This window comes from Ascochyta rabiei, chromosome 6 (assembly GCF_004011695.2).
Source record: "Ascochyta rabiei chromosome 6, complete sequence".
NCBI lineage: Eukaryota > Fungi > Ascomycota > Dothideomycetes > Pleosporales > Didymellaceae > Ascochyta > Ascochyta rabiei.
The window spans coordinates 1,011,303-1,039,276 of record NC_082410.1 but is presented as its reverse complement, the minus strand read 5'-3'; the positions used below and the strand labels follow the sequence as shown (position 1 = coordinate 1,039,276).

The 27,974-nt window shown below is 56.4% G+C and overlaps 14 protein-coding genes across 14 annotated transcripts, besides 14 other annotated features; 7 read left to right on the top strand and 7 right to left on the bottom strand.

Moving 5' to 3' along the window:
• Positions 1 to 149: 149 nt before the first annotated feature.
• Positions 150 to 1,469, top strand: EKO05_0004228 (uncharacterized protein; the record flags this gene model as incomplete). The annotated part of the gene is made up of 3 exons (XM_038938831.2): positions 150 to 692; positions 740 to 905; positions 955 to 1,469. The coding sequence occupies 3 exons, from the start codon at positions 150 to 152 to the stop codon at positions 1,467 to 1,469; spliced, it is 1,224 nt and encodes a 407-aa protein (XP_038800040.2).
• A 314-nt stretch (positions 1,470 to 1,783) lies between these two features.
• EKO05_0004227 (uncharacterized protein) lies at positions 1,784 to 3,250 on the bottom strand (the record flags this gene model as incomplete). The annotated part of the gene is made up of 2 exons (XM_038938896.1): positions 1,784 to 2,586; positions 2,887 to 3,250. The coding sequence occupies 2 exons, from the start codon at positions 3,248 to 3,250 to the stop codon at positions 1,784 to 1,786; spliced, it is 1,167 nt and encodes a 388-aa protein (XP_038800039.1).
• Positions 3,251 to 3,950: 700 nt separating this feature from the next.
• EKO05_0004226 (uncharacterized protein) lies at positions 3,951 to 5,749 on the top strand (the record flags this gene model as incomplete). The annotated part of the gene is made up of 5 exons (XM_038939142.1): positions 3,951 to 4,030; positions 4,086 to 4,112; positions 4,195 to 4,578; positions 4,627 to 4,757; positions 4,806 to 5,749. 5 exons carry the CDS (start codon positions 3,951 to 3,953, stop codon positions 5,747 to 5,749), a joined length of 1,566 nt encoding a protein of 521 aa, XP_038800038.1.
• A 702-nt stretch (positions 5,750 to 6,451) lies between these two features.
• On the top strand, positions 6,452 to 7,674 carry EKO05_0004225 (uncharacterized protein; the record flags this gene model as incomplete). Its single annotated transcript, XM_059636339.1, has 2 exons — positions 6,452 to 7,544; positions 7,598 to 7,674. 2 exons carry the CDS (start codon positions 6,452 to 6,454, stop codon positions 7,672 to 7,674), a joined length of 1,170 nt encoding a protein of 389 aa, XP_059492322.1.
• A 654-nt stretch (positions 7,675 to 8,328) lies between these two features.
• EKO05_0004224 (uncharacterized protein) lies at positions 8,329 to 10,877 on the bottom strand (the record flags this gene model as incomplete). The annotated part of the gene is made up of 2 exons (XM_038945531.2): positions 8,329 to 10,686; positions 10,824 to 10,877. The coding sequence occupies 2 exons, from the start codon at positions 10,875 to 10,877 to the stop codon at positions 8,329 to 8,331; spliced, it is 2,412 nt and encodes an 803-aa protein (XP_038800036.2).
• Positions 10,725 to 10,768: a tandem repeat.
• Positions 10,878 to 11,168: 291 nt separating the features above from the next.
• Positions 11,169 to 11,232: a tandem repeat.
• On the bottom strand, positions 11,221 to 11,664 carry EKO05_0004223 (uncharacterized protein; the record flags this gene model as incomplete). The annotated part of the gene is made up of 1 exon (XM_038945530.1): positions 11,221 to 11,664. One exon carries the CDS (start codon positions 11,662 to 11,664, stop codon positions 11,221 to 11,223), a length of 444 nt encoding a protein of 147 aa, XP_038800035.1.
• Positions 11,665 to 12,503: 839 nt separating this feature from the next.
• EKO05_0004222 (uncharacterized protein) lies at positions 12,504 to 13,428 on the top strand (the record flags this gene model as incomplete). The annotated part of the gene is made up of 3 exons (XM_038939145.1): positions 12,504 to 12,599; positions 12,645 to 13,031; positions 13,081 to 13,428. 3 exons carry the CDS (start codon positions 12,504 to 12,506, stop codon positions 13,426 to 13,428), a joined length of 831 nt encoding a protein of 276 aa, XP_038800034.1.
• An 836-nt stretch (positions 13,429 to 14,264) lies between these two features.
• On the top strand, positions 14,265 to 15,282 carry EKO05_0004221 (uncharacterized protein; the record flags this gene model as incomplete). Its single annotated transcript, XM_038939003.1, has 2 exons — positions 14,265 to 14,637; positions 14,714 to 15,282. 2 exons carry the CDS (start codon positions 14,265 to 14,267, stop codon positions 15,280 to 15,282), a joined length of 942 nt encoding a protein of 313 aa, XP_038800033.1.
• A 38-nt stretch (positions 15,283 to 15,320) lies between these two features.
• EKO05_0004220 (uncharacterized protein) lies at positions 15,321 to 16,411 on the bottom strand (the record flags this gene model as incomplete). Its single annotated transcript, XM_038938892.1, has 2 exons — positions 15,321 to 16,197; positions 16,245 to 16,411. The coding sequence occupies 2 exons, from the start codon at positions 16,409 to 16,411 to the stop codon at positions 15,321 to 15,323; spliced, it is 1,044 nt and encodes a 347-aa protein (XP_038800032.1).
• A 776-nt stretch (positions 16,412 to 17,187) lies between these two features.
• On the top strand, positions 17,188 to 19,089 carry EKO05_0004219 (uncharacterized protein; the record flags this gene model as incomplete). The annotated part of the gene is made up of 2 exons (XM_038938885.1): positions 17,188 to 17,974; positions 18,026 to 19,089. The coding sequence occupies 2 exons, from the start codon at positions 17,188 to 17,190 to the stop codon at positions 19,087 to 19,089; spliced, it is 1,851 nt and encodes a 616-aa protein (XP_038800031.1).
• An 81-nt stretch (positions 19,090 to 19,170) lies between these two features.
• Positions 19,171 to 19,206: a tandem repeat.
• A 49-nt stretch (positions 19,207 to 19,255) lies between these two features.
• Positions 19,256 to 19,289: a tandem repeat.
• Positions 19,290 to 19,354: 65 nt separating this feature from the next.
• Positions 19,355 to 19,388: a tandem repeat.
• A 37-nt stretch (positions 19,389 to 19,425) lies between these two features.
• Positions 19,426 to 19,463: a tandem repeat.
• A 3-nt stretch (positions 19,464 to 19,466) lies between these two features.
• Positions 19,467 to 19,504: a tandem repeat.
• A 46-nt stretch (positions 19,505 to 19,550) lies between these two features.
• EKO05_0004218 (uncharacterized protein) lies at positions 19,551 to 22,355 on the bottom strand (the record flags this gene model as incomplete). Its single annotated transcript, XM_038945529.1, has 1 exon — positions 19,551 to 22,355. The coding sequence occupies one exon, from the start codon at positions 22,353 to 22,355 to the stop codon at positions 19,551 to 19,553; it is 2,805 nt and encodes a 934-aa protein (XP_038800030.1).
• Positions 19,602 to 19,645: a tandem repeat.
• Positions 19,646 to 19,676: a tandem repeat.
• Positions 19,789 to 19,829: a tandem repeat.
• Positions 22,197 to 22,237: a tandem repeat.
• Positions 22,244 to 22,281: a tandem repeat.
• A 155-nt stretch (positions 22,356 to 22,510) lies between the features above and the next one.
• Positions 22,511 to 22,553: a tandem repeat.
• A 161-nt stretch (positions 22,554 to 22,714) lies between these two features.
• On the top strand, positions 22,715 to 24,268 carry EKO05_0004217 (N(6)-L-threonylcarbamoyladenine synthase; the record flags this gene model as incomplete). The annotated part of the gene is made up of 2 exons (XM_038938795.1): positions 22,715 to 23,044; positions 23,099 to 24,268. 2 exons carry the CDS (start codon positions 22,715 to 22,717, stop codon positions 24,266 to 24,268), a joined length of 1,500 nt encoding a protein of 499 aa, XP_038800029.1.
• A 74-nt stretch (positions 24,269 to 24,342) lies between these two features.
• Positions 24,343 to 24,383: a tandem repeat.
• A 176-nt stretch (positions 24,384 to 24,559) lies between these two features.
• Positions 24,560 to 26,204, bottom strand: EKO05_0004216 (uncharacterized protein; the record flags this gene model as incomplete). The annotated part of the gene is made up of 4 exons (XM_038938759.1): positions 24,560 to 25,436; positions 25,487 to 25,551; positions 25,604 to 25,804; positions 25,911 to 26,204. 4 exons carry the CDS (start codon positions 26,202 to 26,204, stop codon positions 24,560 to 24,562), a joined length of 1,437 nt encoding a protein of 478 aa, XP_038800028.1.
• A 397-nt stretch (positions 26,205 to 26,601) lies between these two features.
• On the bottom strand, positions 26,602 to 27,858 carry EKO05_0004215 (uncharacterized protein; the record flags this gene model as incomplete). The annotated part of the gene is made up of 2 exons (XM_038938801.2): positions 26,602 to 27,742; positions 27,791 to 27,858. The coding sequence occupies 2 exons, from the start codon at positions 27,856 to 27,858 to the stop codon at positions 26,602 to 26,604; spliced, it is 1,209 nt and encodes a 402-aa protein (XP_038800027.2).
• Between the last annotated feature and the right edge of the window lie 116 nt (positions 27,859 to 27,974).

Genomic DNA, 27,974 nt, shown 5'->3' with positions numbered 1-27,974 from the left:
ACGCAATCGCAGGTCTCAAACTTAGGCATCGTATCATCCGGGAACAGTTCTGGGGTCATATGTTGTTTTATGGACCAGAAAGCTTTCGAGCCTTTGGTAGAGTTTTGTCGGTACCATTTGACGCTCCGCAAGACTACTATACCGACATCATGTTCAGAATTGAACAGCAAGCAAGCAATTTGGACCTGGATCTACGAAGACGCAGTGTGGATATTGACTTTGTCTGCGGCAAGGCAAGAAAATCTAGCTCACCTCGAATCCGTGAAATATACGAGTCAAAGGTCGAGAAGACAAAGCAAGAAGTGAGAGACGAGTTCGCCAACGCTGTGGTTGCGAGGGAGGTTGCTGCCGCTGCGCAATCACTTGGTCTCATGTCAAGGGCCGTACAACCTCCGTTTGAAGATCATGTCGAGCTCTTCACAGACGTGGAACAGAACCTAACCCTCGTGGCTGACAATGTGGGCGTGCCCAGACCTATGTCGACCAGACCGTATCTGAGCTTTCGCGTGTGGGACACTTCAAACCGCACAGCATTCATTGATGGTGGCTTTGTGGCTGAGACTTTTATCGGTTGGCCTCGTCCGTTCCCAGGGCCCATCGCACTCGACGACCCTTCAGAAGCCGGTAAGATTTTCACGTACTTACACCTCAGCAAGCACGGTGATACACCCGTCTATATCTCAACGGCAAGCGTGAGTACCTACAGAATTATGATAGACACGTGATTAACGTTGTACAGTCCCTCCTGCAAGCTCTCTCTTACGCCAAAGATATGGAACAGCCAAAAATTGCTCTAATTTCGCTCGGTGCTTCGTGTCTGCAACAAAAACAGAAAGTGCACCACGCGGCCGACATTTTCCCATGGCTGAAAGCCCAAGGTCTTGCTAAATGGGCCCGCTACAGGGGTAAGCTTAAGGCACGAGTCTGTCGTTTCGTTCGCTGATCGCATGCCAGGCCACGGAGAGTATTTCATTTGGAGTGATATTCCAGAAGACGCTGTACTCCACACCTTAGAGGTCGACAAGTTGATCGAAGATCTTAATAACGATGCAGAGTGCCGAGAACTACTCCACTTCGTCGTCTTCGAAGCTGGTGTCAAGACCAACGCTATCGCTGCAATCCTGCGCGAGAGAAACAAGACGCTCAACACAGCGACCGCCCGCGCACTTGGCAAGATCGCGAGGGCCTTCGGTATGGGTCAAAGTAATATGACCTTGCGGCATCTCCAAGACTTCGTTGCGAGAATTCTCGATGGATGGACCATCTTGAGACCCGATGTGATCGACATGCACACGATGTCTTCTCTTTCCGCTACCTTTGCAACGACTCTAGGCTCTCATGATGCTGGTCACACTCTTCAGGATGTCATGGGGGCCTTCATTAGAGGTGTGGATGATGGTGTGAGGTGCATTGCACACTGGTCGCGTAGCAGGAGCGGTTCGCGTCGTCAACGCTTCCGCGCTGCATAGTATTTGTCGTCTCGCATCACGCTAGACTCACTGGCTTCAAAGTGGTCCCCAGTGCCACAAGAAATCGAAGAAAGCAGGGACTGCGAAACAGTTTCTACGTCGGTCCTGACGGAGCGAGGGTGGAGTATCCTCAACTTCAACCGGAAAGACGTCATTGTAATGTGCGCGTGTTTTCGTGCCAAGGTACGCTACTATGACACCCAGGAGTGCGAGACGGTTACGTGTGTCACTGCTGTCAGAAACGCCTTCATCTTGACAGACACAGCTGTTATATCAGATTAGACTTTACATACCTCTACACTCTCCTGTTTTCATCACCACTTCTCAAGGGCCCTCCCAACAACCGTCAAGATCTCGTCCGCCCTCTCGACAGCAACTTCATGTCCTGCGCCGTGCACGATCTTAAACTCCACATTGTCCTCTCCTACACACTCCCTCGCATCCTCCATCAACTCCTCCTTGACGATGATAGGGTCTGTCTCACCTAGTACCACATGCACCTTCTTCAGCTCACCAACACCATCGTCTATATTCCTCCCCAAGGCCCTCCACCGCTCATGCTCGCCATGCACAGGCGCATACCGAATCGAGCTGATGAAAGCCGGCACAAAGCCCTCGTGATGTGCAATCTGCCAATCAACCACGGCCCCAACAGTGCTGTGTGGACAAGCAGGGAGAAGCGCATGATGCGATGAAGCATAAACCGCATCTCCGCGACTCGCCCTCTTCATCTCGGCATTGTCAACAGTGTTTGGTTCCGGCTCAATACTCCTCGCCTCCTCTGGCCCCGTGTACAATCTCTTCGCAACCAGATGCTCTATCCATGATTCAGGCAGTAGGCCGGATGTCGAGTACAAGAGCCGCGACTTCCAAGTCGTGTGGCTTCTGCGGATTAGGCCGCCGGGCGCGATGAGGACTAGACTCTTGATTAGGTGCGGGAAGTAGGATGTGAAGTCTGCGGCAAGGGCGCCGCCAAGGGAGTAGCCGATCAGGGTAAATGTGGACCAGTGGACGGGTGAGGAGAGGAGGCAGATGTGGATCTGGGAGGTGTAGAGGCTGGAGTCGTAGCGGTGTGTGCGAGGTGACGGTCCGGAGGAGTAGCCGCGGGAGAAGAGGTCTGGATGAAGGTAAGCTTGTGGTTGCGCATAACGTGTTTCTCCTTCATATAGTTTGCGTGGACTGCTGAGGAACGAAGGAATGTATATCGCAGCAACATATAGAGTTGCGAGCAACGGAGCACCCAACACAGCCTGGTGAAACTGAACGAGAGGTTATGATCTAGGGGAGTACACGGTATACAGACTCTTTTGGCTAGCTGTTCTAGCCATGACAGTTTCTCCTTTTCAAGAGCTTGACAGGAAGAATGTTCTCGACCTACCAAATAACATCACTCGACAACCTCTTTCGACCAGCTTACAAGCCAGGTCAGCCAAGGCAATGCTTGGCGTGGATATGCCATGAATAAGGAGTATCTTCTCTCCATCCTCAGGACCCCACTCATAAACTCTCGTGCTGCCAAACGGGGAGTCCACATCTCGTGCGCCAGGCAAAGCATCGAGAGGATAGGCCAGTGCTTCGATCTCTTTCGTCGAAAGCTTTGGTAGTACAGTTTCTCTCGGCGATAAGATGGTTTTGACTCTGTCGGTCCTCACAGAGCTTGACACATGACGCAGCAGGAGCAGGCCACCGAGGGATGCCCCTGCAATTATACACAGATGTGGGGCAGAAAATCTGAAACGACTCAGCCGAGACGTCATAATCGAATTCAGCGCGCTGGCCATGGCGAAGAGGATGTTAAGTACCACAATCAAAAAGTCGACCAATGAGGGATCTTGTACGGCGCAGAAATAGATGTTGGAGGACCCTGTGTGGTGTGGAGGATAAGCTGATCGCCCAAATGCTGCGCTAGCTGCCCTCCGTCGAAGCGGCAGGCGCCACCGGCGTGCCCAAGCACAGCAACTGCGTGTGAGCAGCGAGCGCCTACCGCCTCACCTTGGACACCGACGTTGGACCGGCATTTCTATGGCGGGTCAAATTGGTGACGCGCAAGACATGGGCGCTAACAGAGTGCGAGGGCGGGATTCACGGGAGAGCCAAGCGCATCAGGGCTTGGAAGATCAACAGACCGACAGGGTTCGCCTAGGTGCTTGTGAACTCAGCTCCTGCCTGCGCCTCACAGCGTTGCTCACTGCCCACTTCTTGCTGATGGAGCACGCTGCGCCCTGAGCAATCACTCGGCCCTTTATACCGCCCCAGACACCCTGCCGCTATTGCTTCTGCTCCCTTCCCGCTGCACTGCCTCTCTTTGGGTGAGGGCGTTTGTTTGAACAATTGAAACCGCGAGACTGCGCCGAAACATTCGACATCGGTTGGACAGCTGCACACCCTTCGTCGTCCATTGCACATTTTCCTCAATACACGCGACTGCGCCTCGGAAGCGCCGGAGGCTTTTTGGAGACTGTTCGAATGCAGTAGCGCACAATGGACGAGTGGACTTCGAAGCAGCTCCCTGAGCGCCTGCCCTTCTCCAAGAAGCGGCTGCCAAAGCGCGTCATATTCTCGTACGTACGACTGCAGTCAAATGGTCAAACTGGACATGTAGACTGACAAATGCAGATATATCATCGACTACCTCATCATAGTGTAAGCGCTGCCAGCGCTCTGCCGTCCCTCATAAGCACACGACCACCTTCCCAAGTTCCCAGCTAACCTCAACCACCTGCAGGGTCCTCATCGGCGTCTTCACTATCATCGACAAAGTTCCACCCTTCCACCAGCCCTTCGCGCTGCAAAACTACACCCTCCACTACCCCTTCGCCGTCAAAGAACGTGTGCCCGTCTCGCTACTATGTGTCATCGTCGTTGGCGGCCCAGCAGTCATCATTGCTTTCTACACCCTCGTCATTGATGGGCTGTTTTCCCACCAGACCGCCATGCCCACGAGCAGGGCTGGAGTCAAGCGACTGAGCGGCAGATACAGGTTCAAAGACCGCCTGTGGGAATTAAACTGCGGTATCCTTGGCCTTGGCCTGAGCGTGGGCGCAGCCTTCACGATCACAGGAGCACTGAAGAACGCAATTGGAAAGCCACGTCCAGATCTCATTTCTCGGTATGCTGGGTACCCTTGAGCGCAACACGGAGAGCTAACACTTCCTAGATGCAAGGTGAGAGAAGGAACGGCCGTCGATCTGACAAGCTTGGTGCTCGTCACCATCGATATCTGCACGCAGACTGACAACTACATCCTACAAGACGGCTTCAAGAGCTTCCCCTCAGGACACAGCAGTGGTATGTTGCAGTTTGTGGAGACTGTTGTGACCCTCTAACAGGCTGCAGTCTCTTTCGCCGGATTGTTTTATCTCTCGCTGTATCTCGCCGCAAAACTGCATGTCATGGATGCCAAGGGCGAGGTTTGGAGGACGTTCGTCGTTATGGTTCCAACTCTCGGTGCTGCTCTCATCACCGGTACACGCATCATGGACGCTCGTCATCACCCTTTCGATGTCCTCTCTGGCGCTGCTCTCGGTATACTCGTAGCATGGGCAGCCTATCGACAATACTTCCCATCGGTGTCAGAGACCTGGAAAAAAGGACGTGCGTACCCAATTCGCGCCTGGGGTCGGGGACCTGCTCCCCCACCAGCTCCTCAGATTACAATCGACGAAGATGTGCAACCACTACGACAAATGGGCAAGTCGTTGGGTCCAATAGACGAAGAGCGTGGAGAAGCTTCTGGCATTGCGGCGTCTGGGGACAGCGAGCATGGTGGAAACGTCTTCCGACAGCAAATCTCAAACTCACAACGTAGACGCCAGGGGGATGCGCCATATGGAGTGGATCGCAGCGACACACTAGCATCGAGCAACTATCGCTCCGACACTTTAGGCTCGACGTATCGATCTAATACCTTGGACTCCTCATTGTCTACCAAGGTCAACAGATACCAGAACGAATTGCCTACCACAAATCCTTTCGCTACAACGGCTGCGCGCCAACATAGGATGGAATCATACGACTACTCATCTTCTGAGGATGACGAGCCCTACGAACTTCAGCCAACGGGAGGAGCCTACAACCCAGTCTCGGGACGCCTGACCGATACTGGATACCATCCTCCACAAGGGATATCGCCTAACCCTACACCTCCACCGCCGCCCGTGAACACATTTGTTCCTCCCCATCTCAACACGATGTCACCGACTGGAGACCTGAGCGACAGGAGAGACGTGGGACCACCTCCGCCACCACACGCTGTAGGGACAACCCCTCAGCAGATATGAAGCAGCAGCAAATACAAAGGACAATAAATTAGAATTGTCAACCTTAACGTATCCGTACGATTTGCTTCTAAAGGATCAGCAACGGAACATCACGGCTGTAACGACATCGCACTGGGACGCCCCGAGAATGTGCAAGGAGCATGGCGTTCTTTCAAATTGATATCAGGTCTTGCCGAGACAGGCTCCACTATGAAAACTGGCGGCTGGACGGATAGTACGATGTATCAGATTATATGTAATATTCCAAAACATGTTTTGGTGAAAGTTTGCTAGCAGCAGCCGTACTGACTGGGAAATAGCAAGCGCAGCCACCCAAGCGCTTCTTCTCTCACCTCGAGCTTTGACAGACGTACCTTCACCTAGCTAGTTAGATTCTCGGAGCGAACTCAGCCTTCAAACTTTGCTCGCTGAACAAACACACTGCGCACACCACCATACACCAACCATTGAACCTATCTCACCGACATGGACATGTCCAGGCTCTCTACAGAAGCGCTCAGGCAGGAGCTACGCCTTCGCCAAGCTCGACTAGCCGTGCCGTTAGAACGAAGGTGCAGTAAACGCCCACCAACCTTTGAAGTGCAAAATCACAGCGATGATGACTCTCTATTCGTACCCGAGCGGCGTACAAATTTCGATCACAAGAACACCTTCTCATTTACAGAAGGGTCAAAACAGCATCAATTTTTTCCACTGCAATCCATGATTGAGAGGAAGAGACGTCGATCTCGGAGCCCTGAGGTTAGAGTGAGTGTCCCTTGCGCTGACAGAGACAGTCAGTTCTCAGCAACACAACAACTGCGCCCAGGTGTAGATCTTGCGAACAAGAGTTATCTCGAGACAGATGCTTCTCGTTTCCAGAGTCCCGCCCAACAAGAGGAAGAGGATCGACGACTTGCCGAGCGCCTACAAGCAGAAGAGGACCTTCTCTTTGCAGAGACTCAATCACGGAATTACCCATCTGCGACTCAGGCTTTGCACAAGGATGACCGCCAGTCAGCTGCTGGCTCTAGGAGTGATCCCGTCGACTTGGATCTCATCACATCGTCCTCAGCATATCCACGCGAGGTTCGCAATCGTTTAATTGGAAACCAAATCGGTAAACAAGGATACAAACCTACCCTTTTTCAAAGTAAGACGGACGATGCGGCCATGGCCCTCCAATTGCACAAAGAAGAACGCCAAGCGCAGGAAGAAAGAAACCGCCAGGCGGCCTTGCAAAATCACGACTGTGCTGTCTGTGGCGACAACACGCTTCTCATCGCGCTACCTTCTCTCTCTTCTTGCTCACATCAACCGGAAGCATGTGGCGGCTGCTACGCCTTATGGATCGCCTCCCAGCTCGAGGCCAATGGCTGGCAGGAAGTCAAATGCCCCGGCATGTCATGCAAAGTCAACCTAACCTACGAAGAAATCAAAGCCTTCGCTAGTGAAGACGTGTTCGAGAGATACGACACCTTCAAAGCCCGCGATGCGCTTGCCTTGGACCCCAACTTTCGATGGTGCAGAGCTGAAGGCTGTGCATCGGGACAAATCCATGACTCTGAAGAGGTCGGCAATACTTTCATCTGCGTCGAATGCGACGCCCGATTCTGCCTTGTCCACGAAGGTACGTACCACGACGACGAAACCTGCGAAGCGTACGAGTACCGCACCAGCAGACAGGAAGAGCGTGATGAGCGGAAAAGGGACGAAGAGGCAAGCGAGGAGGCAGTCGGAAAACTGACAAAGAAGTGTCCCAAGGAGACTTGCGGAAGTCCCATCGAGAAGAACGGCGGCTGCAATCACATGACCTGTAAGTCAACGACGCTTCCATCGTGCCCAGCCGAAGAAACTGACCATCTGCAGGCTGGAAGTGCCAGCACCACTTCTGCTTCGTCTGCCTGGGAAGCCATTGGAATCGTTGCGGGCATTTGCATGCGTAAAGGAAGAAGCTCTCTACTGCTCTGGCCGTCTGTGAGCAAACACGCACGCGATTGGAAACCGAGACGCTGACTTGCGCAAACACTAGACGCGATCGTAACAGTGATTCAGTTGAAACTGCAATGACCACCTCCCCTCCTGGGGCTTGATGGGCAATATCCACGAACCCGCCACAAGAAGCGAATTCAATGCCCACTCACTCTCTTCATAGGGGCCGTCTTCCCGTGATGTACGCTTATTTCGTCATGCACGCACTGCCTGCTACGCTAACCGTGATATTCCAGAACCCCCTTTCTTTTCCTTTAGCTCAACGTGCAGCTTCGTTGCCATGTGGTGTGGAAACAAAGCATCTCATACTTGAGAACTCATGGCTGGCTACGTGTGGCAACGGTGGAGCCGTGGAGCAGGATGACGTCCAGCGTGCTTTTGGAGTAGCGAGGGCGGGTTGGAGGGTAGCTGTAGATGGCTGTGTAGGCGGGGATTTTATGAGAGAGGGCGATAAAAGAGGGTGGGAGATGATTCGGAGGTGGAATGAACGCTGGAAGCAGGTATGTACACCGTCGTGGTATTAGCACTAGACTGTGACCGTATTAGATTACATTGATATGAACAACAGCCGCAGTATCCCAAATGCAAACACAAAGGTTGGGATAGTATCAGAACCACTGCCTCCCCTCCATCTTCGACCACCATCTCCCTTTCTCGCCTTCCTCCCTTGGTCCTACAAACTCCAACACGGCATCGTCTCTTCCGATCCTCATATCCAGATCGAATATGTCGTTTGCCACTCGGTTTGCTTCCCGTGCTCCGAGACAGAAGCTAGCTCTCACTCTCACGCCGCCTGGCCGTGCCTTTGCGACGGGGCTGAGGAAGGGGCCAATATCGCTGGCCACCCGATACGCCAACGCAGAAGGTGTGAAGCGCGTTTTGAGCGCCACAGCCCAACGGTTGAATTGTGGCCGCGGCGCAACGGGGTTGGGGGCTGGCATCATGGCGCCGTCCACGGGGTGTTCGCGCTCTGGGCTCCGCGGAGGCGTGACAACGACAAGTGCGGTGCTGGAAGGCGAACGAGTGTCTAGCCAACTTTGCACAATCTCCATATCCCTATAGGAGCCCTCGAAGAAAGTCAGCAGCCAGAAGCTTACTACAATTTGGCGCAAGTTCTGGTATTGCATCAGCGGCGCCAAGAGGGGTGTCGTGTCTGGCGTCAGGTACGAGAGAATCGGGCAACCGTTGTAACCGCAGATTTTGAGCTCTTGGACTGTGTCCGCATGGTGCAGGGCCAGAGTATGCAGAAGAGGTGCCTCAGCTCCCCAGCCATATTCAGGCTCAAAGACGAAGTCCTCGGGCACGTATTGGCGGCGTTTGTAGGCTTGGAGCATGCCGTCGCTGTCCTCTTCTTCGAGGTCATAAGTGAAGTCTGAGGCGTGACCGGTGTCAAGTAGCTTGAGCCGTGCACCTTGGTGGCCCCATGTGTTACCTACGGGGAAGGAGACGCCGATGAAGACAACCTTCTCCAGTGGACAGTAGTGTAATGCACGAAGGATCTCACGTTTCTCGTCTCGGGGTATGCCACCTTCGAGCTTGACCTGCTTGATTCTGCGCATATGTGGGGCGAACTCAGCGATGAACCTCCTACGCCGGATGCGCTGCTGGGTAGCCTCGGTGGTGTTATTGTCGTCTGTCGTGGGCTCTCCGTTGCCTGCGTAGTAAGTGTCAAGGCGAAGGTCAGTCAAAACCATGGCCAAATGGGCTATCAATTTTCGACAGCTGCTCTGAACGTTAATCGAGGGTTTCCTATGGCTGTAGAACTTGTCAAGCGGCCAGGCAAGACACTTGATTTTGGGATGTGCTTCGAGGAAGCCGAGAAATGTGTCTTCCAGAAGGAACACATCATCGGGTAGCTTAGTAAGCGGCAGCACAGCATTACGCATCTGAAGAGCGACTAGATTGGGGAACCTCATGTAGGAGAGATTGACCAGGAATTCACTCGATCCATCGTGAGCATCATGGAGATCCCGTTGCCGCCAGAGGATCCAATCCAGATCGAGTCTGGTCAAAGTCGACTGCGAGAATTGAAACAGCCATTGCATTGGTTGTACGATCGGAGAGGAGGCTCTTAGGTCGATGTCGATAGGATGGTCGTCAACAAATTCTGCTATATGCGAAAGCTCTGCCCAAATGGCATCGTCAAATTTTCTTCCTTTCTCCGCCAGCTCTTCTGGCGTAGGCATCGCTAGCTGATCTGGAAGGCCTTCGCGCGAGAAAACGACTGTGGTGCCGAGCCAAGCGCCTGCGCCGTTATGCATCTGATAGTAGTGACCTCCTCGCGCAAGCTTCATGTCTCCGAAAGACATGTCATGTCTGCTTCCCGCGGTTCGTGTGTCTGCTCGGAGACGGCGTAGTCGGATCGACTCCAGCCCAGTGACGGGGGCCGAGTGCGGGAAGTGGACATGACGCACATGGAAGGCACAACTCTCTAGCCACAGCTTTCGGAGTGGAACCTTACGCGGTCGCTGCGGGTCCAGGAAGCCCGAGATAAGGGCGGTCGTCAAGTGCCAATGTCCGTATACGATGCGTAGCGTGTGCACGTTGACCAGGTTGCGGATGGCCAGGCGGAGCAGCATGTGGAGCCTTGGATGGGTGGAAAGATGGTCGGCATCGAAGTGCATGCGCGGCAGCTCGGCGAATATGTTGGGCGTGGGCAGGTGGCAGCGGTGTGTGAGGGTCTGAACCTTCGAGGCCAGTGCGGGATTCGTAGCCAGGAGATGCAATTTCTCGATGATGGGAGTATCGTCGTGCTCATCAGTCTCGCCGCTTCCTCGCTCGGCCCATGGTGCGTCCGTTTCATGGTGCGAGTGCAGTGTCTGCTTGTCCACCAAGCATACATTCTGCCAGAGGAGGTCGGACGCGTGGCGGTGTAGGTTGTGAGAGGCGAGAGCGGTACTTTTGAGGTCGGGGACGGAGAGGTGGACGGCGATGAGCTGCAGTAGCTCCTCCGGGAGGGTTTCGAGCTTGTGGGCGTAGTTAGCGCCTGCTTGGGTCGAGGTGAAGGGGAGAGTGGAGAGGGGAGAGGGGAGAGTGGAGAGGGGAGAGTGGGTGTGACTGCGCTGCGCTGTGCTGCACACGGCAGCAAGGGACTGACACATACTGGGCTGCCCGCTGCCGACGGCAAGCCTACTCGGCGCCGAGTGAACGTGGTCATGACGCTATGGTTGCGCAAGTAGAGATATGCATTTTGTAGTACGCAAAGGCAAGGCACGCGCGTGAAAGCTGAGCATCAACAAGGCTTGGTGGTGAGCCCCAGGGCTGATGTCACCATGCCACCAGGGTGGGCCTTTGCTCCCCTGCGTTGCAAGTCCCCCGCGCGCACATCAACGCCCAGACGCCTGGCCAACGCGGTTGACCCGTGCAGACTCTCTTGCTAACCATGCGGCCCAGCTGCGTCGTGCGCTTTCGAGCGGCCTCTTCGACAGCGAGCCCGTGCGCACTCCATGCCTTCACGCCTTCACACCTTCACGCCTTCACACCTTCACGCCTGCACGCCTTCACGCCTTCACACCGCCCCACCGCCCCACCGCCCCACCTGACCCCTCCTCGACAGTCTGGCCCGCGAGTTGTCGACTCCTCAGCATCCTGTACATGCCAATGCTGGGCTGCACGTCCTTGAATCCGTACTGAGGATACAGCTTCTGTGCAGCCGGCTCTGCAACCAAGCTGACGTACGCCTGGGGAGCGTTTGCATCCACATAGTCGACTAGTGCTTTCATCATCCGTTTTCCCAGCCCGCGTCGTTGGTGCTCCGGGTGCACCGCAACATCGCAGAGCAGAAGAAACAGCGATTTGTCGCCCAGCAAGCGTCCCATTGCGACTGGTATCTGCTCTGGACTGGGTGTTGACTCGTCCAGCATGTCCCTCGTCTCGTAAGCCAGAATACCAATGAACGAGTTCTCCAGCGCCTTGGGCACTGCTTCAAGTGGTGGAGGCGTCATGCCAGCCAGCTTTCATAGGTCATGGTAGACCTGAGGCGTCGGCAGCCCTTCGATTATGGTATACTCGACACTGCACCTCATCTGGAACTGTGGGAAAGGAGGTCGGGAATCTGCTGAGAACCGTTGGTGATTTGGTGGGGTGCTGTGTTACCTCAAAGCTCACGATGCGGCATCAGGCGCCAGCCTCGGACTGCACACGGAGTCATCTCACACATTCGGAATGCTCCACGAGGCCCACGCCCACACGCCTAACTCAGGGCACGGTTGCACATCACGACCAATGTCTAGAGATCAATCTGGTTCCGTGCTCGCTGTACATGCTGCCACCCACTACAAACTTGGACGTTTCGGTCAACTCCAAATGTGCTGCAAACACCTTGAACACATCATGTTTCCGTTCCTCGTCGCGCGGCCTCCTCCCCATCGTTTCATTGTACATGTGACCGATGTATCACAAGCTGCCTAGCTTCCAACTGACCCATGTCTTAGCAGCCTGACCGCAACACGATGCCACTAGCAAACCACACAAGAGAAATGTTCGCCATCATGCCAGCCACCCTCTATACTGGCCGTCTACAGATTACAGTACATCTTGGTATGCGCCGCCCAAGGCCACCATCTCCCGTCATCTAGAGTCCTTTGCGAGAGTACGAGCAGGATCCATGGCTTCATGTGGGGGATCTGGAAGTTGTGCACACACCCTTGACGAAGCCGCCGACACTACGATAGCCACAAAGAACCGTTGCTGGTGCAGGTTAGGCCTCCTCATACTGCTGGCGATAGTCACTGCACCCTATCGTCGGACCTTCAAACTTTACACATGGCGCCCACTGAAAGAAATGCGTGCCGCACGAGGCGACAGGGCTATACTCATCCCTTTGATACGGCAGTGGAAGATGGAAAAGTACGAAGAGTTACGATCGGTGCAAGTCTCTGTAAGCAACCTGTCGACACTCTCGAAAAGGTACTGACTATCCAAGGCCAGTTTTTGTGCAGGAGCTGCGATTGCCGGCATGCCATGGTCTAAGACTTCAGATGCTCTGTGGATTGCAAACGCCCTCTTCGTCAGCTCTCTACTGTGCGCTATCTGGGCCATTATTTCGACCATCCAAACCAAGTCTATCCTTGACGACCTCCCGGTGAAAGAGGATCTCAACACCAGTCTTGCAGACATCGAAGTGACGCGCGCAAGGCGCACAATTTTGCGATACAAACGCACTCCTGCCTTCCAGCACTGGATCATGCTATTCATCTGGCAATTTCCTTCCATGACTATGGCTTACTCATGGGTCACGTTTTTGCTGGCTCTTACTGTGCACGTCTGTGATCCTTTTGTTCGGCGTTCACCATGGTCAGACAAGAACAAGGTATGTGTTGAGCTCTTCACATATAGTAGACCGTACTAAGCACAAGTAGACAGCGATAGTATACCTCGTCATCGGTCTGCTTGGCTTGGCTACCTACATCTTCACTGCCGTATTCGTGTACATGAGCGAAAAGGACCTCGAACACTACGTCACAGACACGACTAAGAAGCGTGACCTCGAAAACAGCAGCTGTAACCACGCTTCTGAATCTCCCCTCACACTCCCGACCATTGCTAGGATGTCCCGTAGCAGCAAGGGTAGCGTTTCCTTTGAACGATTTCGCGAAGACGGCTTTGTGGAGATTGACCTCGAACATGAAGGTGCGGAAACAGTGAGGGCTGTAGAGGGTCTCAAGTGCGAGAAAAAGAAGAAGACTAGGCTGACTCTATTCAACTGAAGTGCTGCGAGCCAGGCTCAACAATCGAACACGAAGCTCAAGAATGTAAAGGAGCGACTACTCCTTTCGCCCGTCAAAATGAGAAATACATATCAGCGATCCTGTATACAGATAATTCCATACTCAATATTTGACCACCAACCACAGCCTCGCCATGGCTGCGATCTACAGTGCATCACTAGCGTTCACCTATCAGAAGGACAACTGAACCCTGTCGTATACATGCCATCATTGCTAGCGCCAGGGACAACGACCACGAGGACTAAACAAGAACAGGTATTGGAGCCAACTCCTATCTTGAACTATTCCTGTATAATTGAGCGAGACGTAGGAATGCGACACTTTGTGCATGTGCATGCAGCTGGCCATCCTATAAGCCGGAGATGAACTCTTGGCTGCAAAAGGGACCTCACGCATTACCGAAAGCACGGATGCACAAACACCATGTCCGATAGAGAGCATACCAATACCGACACGCAGGCGAATCAGGCGACACACCTCAGTGGTCTCTAACATTCGCAGTCAGGTTTTCCTATGGTAGTCGCATGGATCATGAAACATGAGGGTGCGATGATTTAGATGCACTCTAGATGTGATGTCTATAAGTGCTCGTAGAGTTCTGTATGAGCAAGTGGCCAGGCCGACAATTCTTGAATTTCGCAGGTTTAAACATGACGAAAGCACCTTTTGTGTCTGTACTTTCGATCTGTCTTCTGATCGCAATCCCCGTAACTCCTGCACCTACTCACCAAAGCGCACGACAAGCGCCATCTGCAGTCCCAGAATTCGTGTTGAAATATGGTCTGTACCCACCTATCCGCATACATAACCTCAGCATGCTCATATCCACAGCACCCATCCTATACCTGCACCCCGAGGAAACGCATTTCCCAACCGACCTCGCAACGTTCCTGACCCACACAACACCAAGGACCAACTACACTGCCGTCCCCGACGCCCCCAAACCTCTTACGCTCGCGAACCTCGACCAGCTCGGCGCAGATGTCTATCTGACTTCCAAGGATGACGTGACTACCGATCCGGAATGGCTCAAGGGCACGACTCCAGATACCAACGGCTTCACATCCGGCACCAACTCTGCAATAGTCATCAACAACAAAAGCGACTCCTCAGTTGACGTCTTCTACTTCTACTTCTACGCCTTCAACCCAGGGACGTCAGTGCTATCCCTTCCGTTCCTGAACTTCGGTGCGTCCAAACCCACACACCCCTCTTCCGCACCATCACGTTGAGAAGCCCCGTTCTAACCCGCCACCCCGCGCAGGCACCCACGTGGGCGACTGGGAGCACGTGATGCTGCGCTTCGCGTCCGCGACCTCAGCTCCCGACGCGCTGTGGTTGTCGCAGCACGGCAACGGACAGGCGTTTCGGTACGCTGCCGTTGAGAAGGCCGGCGGCGCCGTGAGGCCCGTCGTCTATGTAGCCAGAGGGAGCCATGCGCATTATGCAATCGAGGGGGTTCATGCGCACGATATTCCGAATCTGAACCTGCCCGTTGGCGCGCTGCAGGACTATACGGGGAGGGGGAAGAGGTGGGATGCCGTGTCTAGTAGCTGGATGTATGGGTTTGAGGCTGAGAGTGGTGCTTTTACGGCGTATGATGGTGCGCCGGTGGGGTGGTTGAACTTTGGAGGTAGGTGGGGGGACGCGGAGTATCCGGATAGTGATGGGAGGCAAGTGGAATTGTTTGGGCAGAAGAAGTTTGTCGGTGGGCCGACGGGGCCGGTTGATAAGCAGCTGGAGAGGAAGGAGGTGTGTCCGGATAATGGGATATTGTGTATACTGAGAAGTGTGCTTGTGCCAAGGAACGACGGATATGAGGAGGTGGTGTAGCTAGAGTTCTAGGCGAGGGAGAAAGAAGGACTTTTGTGCTAGAGCAACTCCTGACTAACAATGTCCCAGAAGTCTCCTGCAAACTCTCCGCCTCCGTCCATCAGGTTTCTGAACTCGGCGTGTTTCCCGAGCACCTTCATCTCGCAGGCAATGTAGTTGACTATCATGTCCCGCAGTGCGTCGATCCGCCCGTCCACAGCTCTATCCTCTCCATGCTCGTAGGCGTATTTGGCCAGCTCAACAACATCTCCCAGGCGCTCAGGGTAGAGCTCGAAGCCCACCAGGGTCTTGTGTAACCTGTGCAGAACCAGATCCTTGAGTGGGTACACCATGCGCATGTCAGCGAGTGTGTATAGTTGCGCGTGTGCTAGAAACACGGGTGTGAAGTCCTGTTCTGCCGATGTGTTGCGCTGAATGCTGAAGAGGCCGTCGCCAGGATGTGTGTACTCGCGTTTGTCAAACTTCACCCGCGAGCTGCGCTGCTCCCTCTTGGGCTTTTTGATCTTATTCGGGGATGCAACGTCCCCATAAGCGGAATAAGCGGACGGTGCTGAGTTGGAATTTGACCAGACTGCGAACGTCGTCACCGTGTCCTCATCGGAAGAAATGTCATCAATTTTTTCAGGTGCCTTCGTATTTACTTTTGGAGACTTGGTTCCGTTCTCGTTGGCGGTGTCGGGCTCTCCTGTGCATGACGGAGTCGTGTAGTCGCCTCGATATGCGTACTCCAAGAAACGAGTGAAGGTCTCTGGATCGACATCGTCAAATTTAGCAGAACGGCTCTGCGACTCGCTCAGTCCGCCATTCACGAGGCGGTCAAAGTAACGAGAAGTAGCTGCGACGGCTTTGGAGTGTACAACAAAAGGCTTCTCGTGCTCCCCAATATAGAAGGTGAAGAGATCTGATTGGATGAATCTGTACATGTCAGTTCTGGAGAGACATGTGTGATAGCAAAAACATACTCCTCAAACGAGACCGTGGTAGACGGGTCGGCCATCACGGTGGGTTCGGTATGGAAGAGTTGACCAGGCTGAAATTCGATTCCTGGGTACTCGTAGATGTGCTCGTACGACTGCTTCAGCCTGGCCGCTTCTATGCGCCGTGCGAAGCGGGGCTGCAGCGGCTGCATGGACGCCCCAAGCCTGCTTCTGCTGGTCGTGCATCTTTCTTCTCGCGCCAAACAACATCGTCAGCGTGTCTGTACACGTGCAATCCGCTGCATTCACCTCAGCGGAGGTGGTATCATTGATCGTGGATTGGACAATTTGCAGACGGCGTATCAATCACGATAAACTGGCGCGGCTCCTCAACAGAACACCATCGTGTAGCACAGAAAGTCTAGCCTTGGTGTCGACCTTGCCACAGCCTCCGCAGCAGGAGATGGCAATGACAGCTGGACTACGAAGATGCCCGTGGCCGTTGCCAACGGCGTGACCCAGCAGATCGAAACGAACGGCAGCTGCAACCGGACGTGCTTCCTCAAAACCGGGTTTCCTCGCGTTCAAGCTGCGTCATGGCACCTCAGCCACACTTCAGCCCGGTAATCCTAGCAGCGATGATGATCCTGCGGGAGAGGAAGCAAGGGTTTCCATGCACTCTGACAGCTTGTTGGCGGAGAAGGTCTGCTAAGAGGGTCTGGAAGCCGCGAACGATAGCCCTGTACGTCACTTAGGTAGCTGTCTCCTTGTTTCTCAACAAACCATCTCCTCCAGCTCTTGATCGCCTACCGCAACTCTTCCTTTTCGCCAATCTCCGAAACAAGCAGTCAAGACGGCGCCCTCAATTCCGTCACGTCGCGCTCTTGCTGGTCTCGCTGTCGTAACCGTACTCTCGACCATCGAGAAGCGACGCAAGAACCAAGCATATAGCAAGCAACAAGAACAACCACCTCTCGACATAGAAGATATGTCAGGCGAACTGCAAACCATCCCTGCGCGCCATGGCGTTGCGACATTTGTGCCGCGCGGCCGCACGATCAAGGTCATCAACATATATGGCAAGCAAGTTGTCAGCATGTGGGCGTTCACGCTAGGCCCACCACCTGAGGACGACGACGACGATGGTCTGGGAGCTGAAGAGGTTGAAGAGGAGGCAAAGAAGCTGCAGGAGGCTGCTGTTGCGGAGAGCAAAGGCAAGGAGGACCAATCGAAAAAGACGCAGCCAGCTGCTGAGGAGAAGCAAGAATCAAAGGCCGAGGACTCTGCAGACTTAGAAGAAGAGAAGAAAGAGCGGCCAGATGTCAGCAGGGGCGAAGAGTCAAAAGAGCATGAAGACCCGCCCGAACAAGCACCTGACACACCTGACAACGAGAAGTCCACCGAGGACACTGACAACACAGAAAAGACGGATGAAAAGACACCGAAACAGCCGTCGAAGCGAACCTGGGCCTCGTACCTCCCATCCATACCCTACCGCTCCAAAGGCAAGGGAGACAAGGCAGACAACAAAGATGCTGAACAGGAGCCTAGCCCCGAGGAGCAGAAAGCGCAGAACGAAGCCAACACGAAGAAGTGGTCTTCGTACATACCAACTGGCAAGGGCTTCTCAAACTACATTCCCAATGTAGAAGTACCCAGCAAGGAGGGCGTGGTCAGCGCGTTCAAGTCGAGCCATTACCGCGATCCCAACAAGAGCTATGCTGAGCAGCTGTACGACTTCTCCAAAACGCCTGTTGGTGCAGGCACGATCGCTGGTGAGTTTCGACGAACTTGTGGATGACGGTGCGATGCTAACATCTTCTCAGCTGCCACCGGCTCAGGCTACGCTTCCTCCGTCTACGCCGCCTATTCCGCGTACTCACAAGTCCACCCCTCGGACTCTTCGCTCCCGCCCATGGAGTATCTTTCCCTCCCACACACACGCGCCTCGTCCTACAAGCTCGTCCCCGAAGTCGACGATACCCTCCTCACCAATCTGCGCAACCCTATCATCACGCTCATCGAGGATTCCACGCCCGGTGCCCACGATACACTCACCGCCGCATGCGATGCAAATCTCTACACGGCTCTTGGCGTCGACAAGCCCGCGGAGCACGGCAGCTGCGCGGAGAACCTTGTGCTTGCGCTCAAAGAGCTGAATGAGAACGCGGGCCTGAAAGGTACAAAGGCGGTAGGCGCCGACATCAGCGTCAACATCGCGCCCACGCCGCTGCACCTCTTCATGGCGGCGCCCATCGAGCTCCCATCGGACGCGAAGACCAGCGGGTCCGGTGCCAAGGGCGCGAGGCTCGCGGTCGAAGAGCCTCAGGGCAAGAAGCGGGTATTCGTGCGGTTCCGTGCGGAGCGAGACGTAGTCGTCGTCTTCAGCGCGTGTCCCATGGACGTGGGGCCGCAGAACGGCGGGCGGTGCATGGCAGCGAATTTCATGGTCGAGGAAGCGGACGGCGACAACGACGCCGCGAGCATCAAGAGCAAGAGCGGAAAGAAGACGACACCGAGGAAGCTCGGGGCCCAGAAAGACGAGTCGAAATCAAAGGACGCGACCGAGAAGAAGGAAGACGCCGACAAGCCCAAACCGAAGAAACTGAACGCGCCCAACGCACAGGGAGAGGACAAGCGCGCCGAGCGCAAAGATGCCGAGACGACGCAGCCCGCGTCTAACGACGAGGAGAAGGAGGGAGAGTCTCCACCCGCGGAGACTGAGGAGAAAGTAGAGGCGAAGACTGAGGAGAAGGCAGAAGAGAAGACTGAGGAGAAGGCAGAGAAAGCAGAAGACAAAAGCAGTGAGAAGAGTAGCGAGAAGGGAAGCGACGAGGCGGCGAAACCCAAGAAGAAGCCCAAGAAGCTGCAGGTTCGATCTAAGCAGTAGATCATCTGCAGCGGCTACGTGGGTCTGGGTGAGTAGAATCCAGCAGTGGAGATGGAAATCCAGCAGTCAGGATGAATAACGAGCATGTAGCATATAGCACGTAGGTTGTAGATGTAGTTGATAGCCCATGAGTCTAATCTCTGTCTGTCTCTGTATCCACGATACAATCCATCTCTTCTATTCTATCCTATCCTATCCTACTCGGTTCCTCTGGTCAGCATCTACGCTTACAGACCACCCATTCGTGAGCCCTTGACCTCCGTGCCATGGCTGCTGATGGCCTTGGTCATGGTCATGGTGGTGGCTGTGTGTGTATATGTAAAGAATTCAGTCTCCACACTACACTACACTCACTACACTACACTACACTACACGGCAGAAGAAGAAGAAGAAGAAGAAGAAGAAGCAGAAGAAGCTGGAGCAGAAGCTGGAGCAGAACAACATGGACATTCTACTAGATTTTACAAAGCACGCCCTTCGAGTCCCAGGCCCTCGGCTGCGCTCTGCAGTTCGTGGTTGCGGTTGTGGTTGCGGTTGTGGTTGTGGTTGTGGTTGTCATCGCCATCGCCGTCTGCTTCGTCATCGCCCCAGTGCTCCTCTACGTCCTCGGCGCGTGCGTCGCCGGCCCCAAGGCCCCCGCCGCGGTGCTGCTGGCTCCTGCGAGTCTCGGCGTGGAGTTGCTCTTGGTCTGAATTGCCCTCCTCGCCATCGTCAGCGTCAGCGTCATCGTCGTCGTCGTCTGCTACTGCGCGACTCGGCCGTCTGAAGCCGCCCTGCAGGTGGATCAGCTCCGTCGGCGGGCGGAGCTCGAACATGGAGTTGGGCCGGTCATGCAGCGCGTAGCCCGGCGGCGGGGACGCGAGGGGGCGATGTCTGGTCTGTGGCGAGTTGAGGGCGGTCGAGTTCTTGGTCGCAGTGGGCGACATGGTGCTCCACCACCCTGACAGGCGCTGCGAGAGGGAGGGGCTGTCTGGCGCGTCGCCCTGCCGGTCTGGGGTCTTGGTGTTGAGGGGGCTGGGCCCGCGGGCTTTCCTGCGCGCAAAGTTGAAGCCGAGCGGGAGGTCGACGGGCGAGCCTGGCCGGCTGAGTCCGATGGTGGAGTCGCTGTCCGAGCCGGAGACGGGATACGGGGCGTTGGGGTCGGAGGACTTTGTGTCTTTGAGGAGACCGCGCAGGTCGTCTTCGGACAGCATGTTGACCAGGTCGTTGCCGTCCTGCGCCTGTCCGCGAGGCCGGTACAGGCGCCGACCCTCCTGGATCTGCTTCTCCAGTTTTGCGCGATTCGCGATGAACTTCAAGGTCGGGAAGCACGACTGCTGGCCGACGTGGATCATGCGGGCCAGTCTTTCAGGGGTTGGATCTGACAAGATGTATAGGAAGTCGCTCGGGATGGATTTGGGCCAGATGGTGATGGTGCCGCTGAAGCGCTGCAGCCAAATCTCGCTCCAGTCCTGGCCCAGCGGGCGCGGGAGGAGCTCCAGGTGGCGCAGCACTTTGAGCCATTTGTTCAGGTCGAGCTTGAGGTACTGCTCAATGGCGCTGCCAATGAAGCCACCACGCCAACCGCGGCCCCTTCGGTGGGTGACGGGACGGCCAACGGAGCCCCTGGAGGAGAAGAAGAAGATGTTGATGTGGGGATTTACTTGCGATACGATGGAGAAGCGGACGTTGAAGTGCAGGTTGAGGGCTTTGAGGGGGATGTCGGTGCGCAGGGAGCCGTCTTTCCATTTGTGGCCGAAGGAGTAGGGGGAGAGCGTGCCGTCCTTGTCCTTCTTCATGAGGACTACGGGGTTGAGGATGCCGGGGACGGCGGCTGAGGCGAGGACTGCCGACCAGATGACGCAGTCGGGGGCAGTGATGTAGTTGGCGAGGATGGTGGGCGAGTGGGGGTCGGAGGGCACGCAGGAGACGTTCAGGATGCGGCCGGTCCGTTGGTAGGCTTCTTTGAAGGTCATGCTGCCTCTGGTCATCCAACAGCATCCCTTGCCCCATTGCACGGCGTCAAAGCGTGCTCCCGTCTTGTACCATCGCCTCACCCACGTCCAGGTGCTGTCCTGCGAGGCCTTGATGCGGTGGGCGAGAGCCGGGACCAAGAGTTTCTTCAGCTCATCGTCCGTCCGCGTGCCTAGTAGTGCTGCCACGAGGGCTCCACCAGAGGTTCCCGTGATGACGTCTGGAAGCAGGTTGGCGTCGAGCAGCGCCTTTGCTAGGCCGTAGTGGTAGTATGCAAAGGTAGCTCCTCCGCTCAGACACAGTGCGGTACGGCCAAAATTGCTGCCGAGGTGCTTGAAGAGGTCCCGCTTGTCGTCGGCGGCGAGCTGCTTGGTGTGGAGGAGGAAGGCCATGGAGGTGGCGGCCTCGTCGACAAAGTGCTGGACGAGGTCCTTTGTGCCGTAGTAGGTCTCGCTGTAGAGCCTGGGGTTCTCGAAGCCGACAAAGTTGTTCTTGATGCACGCCTCCATCAGGGCGCGCAGGTCGTCGACGGCCTTTGGTTTCCCGTCGACGGTCTTTGCGTCCGACTTGGCCTTGTCGTCCGACTTGGCCTTGTCGTTCCACTTGGCCTTTTCGTTCCACTTGGCCTTTTCGTTCCACTTGGCCTTTTCGTTCCACTTGGCCTTGTCGTCCCACTTGGCCTTCTCGTCCGACTCTGCGCGCTGGCGCAGCTTGACCATCTGGTCGTGGACCCTCCTGATGGTCTTGCAGTCGTAGTAGGCGTACTCGGGCTTCTTCTTCCACACGTCGCTCCCGAGGTAGGCATCGAGCTCCTGGGCACGGCGGACCCACTCCTCGTAGGTGGTTGCGCTCTGCAGCTGGTGGCGCAGTCGGTTGCGGGTGCCGCGCCATGTGACCCAGTGCTCGTAGAGGTAGATGTAGAGGCGGGTGAAGACGTAGGCGATGCTCAGGAACAGCAGCCAGCCCAGGACGATGACCAGCAGCGGCCACTTGAGCAGGACGTAGACGAAGCCCTCGCGTGTCTCGTCCTTGCCGCGGCGCGGGGCGGCCTTTGGCTTGCTGCGCTTCCGCACGCGCTGGTGGACGGGGCGCCAGTCGTGCTGGGCGGTGAAGTAGCGCGGGGTGCTGGGCGGCTGGGCGGCGGAGACGTCTTCGGTCGAGGGCGACGTCTCGGGCGCGGCGAGGGCGCGGGCGAACTGGACGAAGTCGTCGTCGCGCACGAAGTCGTTGTCGTAGTCGGGCAGCTGGGTGAAGTCGAAGGCGTGGGGCGAGTAGGGCGCGGGCCCGTCGCTCGCTTTGTCAACATCGGCCATGGTGGGTGGGCGTGTATGGCATCGTCGAGCTGGTGTGGTGCCCGTCGGGGGCCGAGTGTGTGTCGACGCGCTTGCATGTCCTGGGCATGTGAAAGCTTCGGTGGGTTTCAGGGGATGATGTCACTCGGCTGCGGCTGGCTGCTGCCGACTTGTCTTGTCGTCTCGTCTCGTCTCGTCTCGTGTCGTGTCGTCTCGTGTTTTCCCGTCACCGACGCGTTGCATTCTTGCACCGACCATAATCGTGGTAGTGTCAGTCAGTGCAGGTGATGCCGCTGCGTCGCACCGCTCTCCGCACTGCGCTTCCACCGCCATGGCCCTGCACAGCGCCGTCCAGCTGCAGCGCGCCTCGCCGCCGCCTGATGACGCTCGCCATAGAGACGTCCTGCGATGACACGTCGGTCGCCATTGTGGAAAAGGGCGCGCACCACGGCCGTGCTGTGGCCCGCCTGCACTTCCACAAGAAAGTCACGGCCAACAACACCCACTTCCACGGCGTACACCCGCTCTTCACCCTCAAGTCCCACCAGGAGAATCTGGCGCTGCTGGTCGCAGAGGCCATCGAACATCTGCCCAGCCGCCAAGGAAGGCGCAGGCTGCCAGACTTCGTGTCCGTCACCCGAGGCCCTGGCATGCGCTCGAACCTGTTCACTGGCCTCGACACGGCCAAGGGCCTGGCAGTGGCCTGGCAGGTAACCAGCCTCGACGTCCTGCTGCTGCACTGACCTGCCGACTGACCTGCCCAGAAACCTCTCGTAGGCGTCCACCACATGCAGGCCCACGCCCTGACCCCTCGCCTGGTCGCCGCCCTCGACGCCTACAACACCTACAACACCCACAGCGCCCTCGACGCCTACAGCACCCACAACACCCACAGCACCCACAGCACCCACATCACCCACAGCACCCACAACACCCACAACACCACCCAAGACGCCGCCGACCTGAACGCACACCCTCTCGTGCATGGCACTGCCGCCCTGGCACCAACCTTCCCCATCCTCTCCGTGCTCGCCTCGGGCGGGCACACCATGCTGATCCACTCGACCTCGCTCACCGACCACGCCATCCTCGGCACCACAGACGACATTGCTGTTGGCGAGTGTCTCGACAAGGTCGCCCGCGTCGTGCTGCCCGCCGAAGAGCTTCAGAGCGCAGAGAGCACCATGTACGGCGCTCTGCTCGAGTCCTTTGCCTTGCCCCCACCCGCCCACGACTCCACGCAGTCCAGAGCAAAGAGCGAGCTCTCGGGCCTGACAGCACAGGCCTACCTCGAACACGCTCACCTACACGACTGGTACACGCCGCCCACCAACAACGAGGTGGCCGTAGAACGGAGCAAGACGACATGGGGATGGAGCATCAACCAGCCCCTGACCAAGACGGGCGGTGGCAACAAGATCAAGACCATGGGCATGAGCTTTTCGGGCTTGATGACGGCCGTGGACCGACTTGTGCGCTACCCCACCGATCCAGAGACGGGGAAGCTGTCCAAGCAGGTGCGGAGCGCAAAAAGCATCACTCTCGACGAGCGCCGCGATATGGCCTTGGGCGTTATGCGCGCTGCCTTTGAGCACATTGCTTCGCGCGTCATCCTTGCGCTGAAAAACAGTTCCAATCCTACACCCCCGTCCATCGCACCAGCCGTCGTCCTAGCTGGCGGTGTCGCCTCCAACGCCTTCCTCCGCCACGTCCTCGCCAGCACCCTCTGTGCCCACGGATTCGGAGACGTGGTGTTATACTTTCCACCGCCCAAGTACTGCACCGACAACGCCGCCATGATTGGCTGGGCCGGGCTCGAAATGTACGAGGCTGGGCATGTTGACCCCCTGAGCATCAGGGCCGTGCGCAAGTGGCCACTGGACCAGCTGCTGACACCCGTGGACGACGGCAAGATGGAGAAGAGTAACATGTAGACGAGTAACACGAGTATCCAGACACCGTGCCAAGATCAAATTCCTTTCGTCGATAGGGAGCGTCGTGCAACACCAAAAGAAGAAGAGCACAAAAGGACAAGAAAAAGACAAAAGACAGTCAGCAAAGCGCTGGAGTCTGCAGCAAAGCGGACGCGCAAGTACGGGTCGTGCGAGTGCGGTATTCCATGCGAAGCGTCGAGAAACACGGAAACACGCCTCTGCGTTCAGGGCAGCAAGGGTCTTGAGTCCCGTCCTAAGACGAGGCTGCCGGTCATCCATGTCCCTCCCTTCTCACACAGTCTGCAGAAACGACCGGTCCTTGAAAGACCCCTTCATCTCCACACAGCCGTTGTACACAACCGCCTCATCACGCCCCACACTTCCCTCTCCCTCCCTCCTCCGTGCCCCACCCGAGAACCACGCCCCAAGCGACGCATACGCTCGCTTACACTCGACCCAAGTCGTCGACGCATACACGACCGCATTCCCCAGCCCCTGCAGCGGCAGCACCAGCGCGGCAACCAAGTTGAGCCCGAAGCTGGGCTGCTGCGCGTGCGCCATCTGGTACAGTCTGTTGATGCTCGACGGCACCCAGACGACGAGCAGCGCCGCGAACAGCAGCACCGCGACGAGGAAATAGCGGTGCGCCGCTGCGTTTTCTTTGCGCTGCTGCTGGTACAAGGCGTGCTCGAATGGGCGGAATATCGGCACGCGTGGTGACGGGAGCGTGGCGAAGTCGCCGGATGCCAGGGGCGCGGCGTACGCGGTTGCGCGGTAGCTGATCAGGAGTGGGCTTGCGTGGCGGAGCGGACTGTTGGGGTTCAGTGGGACGAGGAGGTTGTAACGGCCTGCTGATGCCGACTTGGCGGGCGAGCTTGGTGTCGACGATCGAGCGTTGCTCGGTGCGTCAGTGACTGTCTGTTTTCCGGAGCTCGAGGAGGGAGTCAGCGACCTCATCTCTGTTCCTGGTGTCGCAGACCGCGACTTGAGATTGGACTCGTGCTCGATCTCGGTCGTGACCACAATGCCGTCCGTGGAGGGGGAGAAGGGATCCCCATTCGCAGCACCATGCCGCGACCTTTCCATGAACGCTTTCAGTTCAACCTGCTGTCTGTACATATTCACGCCTACACAGACGTAAATACTCATCGTCGCCCCCGCCAGCACCCTGCCGTAGTCAGCACACACATCTCACCCGCAGAGAAGGGATATCCATACCACACCGGCGCGTAGTAGAAGACGATGCGCATCCACTCAAACTCGCCACTCACCCAGCACCAGAGCTTGCAAGTCAGCCAAGCCTTCAAAAAAGACAAAGAATCTCTCTCCTCTCACAGCAAGGACGCAGGTGTAACCTACAATCGCGGGCCCCAGTATCCGCCGCTCGCTCACAGCGTCATGGACCAAGTATCCCACCGCTGCAATCCCAGGAACCCCGTATGCGAAACCCGCATACCACTTCTCCAGCCGGCGAAGGTCTCGCCCGTCGCAGCCGCGGCTGAAGACCATCCACACATTCAGCGCCATGCAGAAGACCTATCTCTTGTCAGACATCAAAAACTACGCACACCCTCACCCCACGGTGGGACCAATTTTGTTGATGGTTTTTTTTTAAACTGGTAGGAGAGATGGTAAGACGCACCCAACAAGGATCCGCGAGCATGAACCACTGCATCAGCGCTGCCTGGGCTGTGCACAGTCCGCTCGCCGCTGTCCCATCACCGTGTGGGATTGCGGATGTGGAGAGCAGTGTTGCGCCGTTGGTGATGAGGTTGCCCCAGGTTGCGTAGAAGATGAGGCGCGTGACGGGTTTGCGGAAGGTGGGCGTTGATGCGAAGGTCAGGATTATGAACAAGGAACCTAGTATCGAGAGGACGGAGGCGAGGCGTGTGATGGTGGAGATCAAGTGCAGTTGTGGAGCGGAGAGGGGCGTCATTGTGGGCGGTGGATGTGGAGGGCATGGAGGAGGGTGGCGGTGTTGTAACGGTAGGCATTGCACGTGGCGCGAGCCGGGAGCCGCTGGCTTTTTTTGGACTGGGCGAGGTGAAGTCCGTTTTGTCTTGTGAAAGACGATATCGGATAGGATATGGCTACGGCTGGGCCGATCGAAGGCTGGAGGTAAGTGAAAGCAGGGTGCGAATAGCAGGTAGGACTCGAGTTTCTAACAGCAGCTCGTTTGTTTGACAGACACATGCATGATTCATCTACATAACACCCACCATTCACCTCGTCCCTGTGCGTGGAGCATCGAGATGGAAACAGACGTTGACTGCTTTGCATGCTGGCCAACTGATTCGTCTCGACAACACCCGCATCCAGCGCGATCCCAAGCATCAAGACGAGCAGAACTGGACAACCTTCTGCGCCTTCTCCCCCACCAGCCCATCAACGTACGCCAGGAACACATCCAGATCCAACATATCGACGCTCCCCAACGACGGGCTCGAGCTCCTCAGCACCCGACCCCCCCACAAGATCCGTAGGTAACTCTTCTCCCCCTTCGCATACGTCTCGAATACAACCTCGGCACCCATGCCAACCCACACCATCTGCTCCACCTGCAGGATGCTCAGCAGTCTCGAGACCGAGCCGTCATGGGCGACGTTGTGGCGGTAGATGACCTCGCGCTTGCCAGCCTGCACGTCGCGGATGTTCTGTGCCAGCTCGGCGAGCCACACGCCGTAGGAGCCGAGGGACGCTTGCAGGGACTGAGGCGAGTCGCGGTAGATGAAGGAATACTCGTACTGGCCAAGACGGTAGACGGCATCAGCCTGTTCCCGGGTGACGCATGCGCTCGTGTCGTTGGTGTTGCAGGGCAGGGGCTTGGCGTGGCATTGTCGCGCAGACAGGTTGTCGTAGTAGTGGTCGAAGGACTTGTGCCAGTCGGGAGAGTCGCTGGCGATGCCGGATATGGAGTCGAGAGTGTCGAAGAGCGGTCTGGCGGCGGTCAGGTGCGCAGTCCAGTTCGATGCTTTGCTGCCGACGCCGTAGGAACTCGAGAGGGCCGACGCGGCTGGGCAGGAGTATTGGGGCTCGAGGGAATCAACTCCTGCAGGTTGGATATGGAGCGGTTCGTCGCCTTTTGGAGCGTACATGCCGTTGATGAGCATGCCGGCGACCTGAGAGGTGATCTGGTTGTTCGTCACGCGGTAGGTAACTTTGTCGCCGAGGTCGTCGGGAAGGAAGCCGAGCAGGTCGTGGTAGACACCGAAAAGGTCCTTGCCGTGCTGCCACGAGTCGTCTAATCCTTCTCTGGTGATTTGTGGAAACTGGCAGCTTCCGTTGAAGCCGGTTTGTGCGAACGGGTTGGTCTCGCTCGTGTACACGCTCCAGTACGTAGAGCTCGACTCGTTGCCTGCGGGATTGAGAGGCTTTCCATAGTAGAACAGACCCTGATCGTCACAGCTCCATCCGTATGACTCCTTGGGAAATGTGTTGGATGCATACGGAGTTCTCTTGTGGTGGCGATGGATGCTGTCCTCATGAGCTGGAAGGCATGCAGCAACAGAAGGATACACTTACACCTCCACGTACTGCAGTTCAAACTCTTCATTGGCTTTTGGATACTCTTCGCGCCTCACATGTGGCATATTGCACCAATTGTATGTTCCATAGGGAACGCCTGCGGGCAACTGCGATCCATTGAACGCAAAGCCATTCGTACCGGTTCCATTCAAGACTTGTCCAAGGTCATTGATCCAGCTCC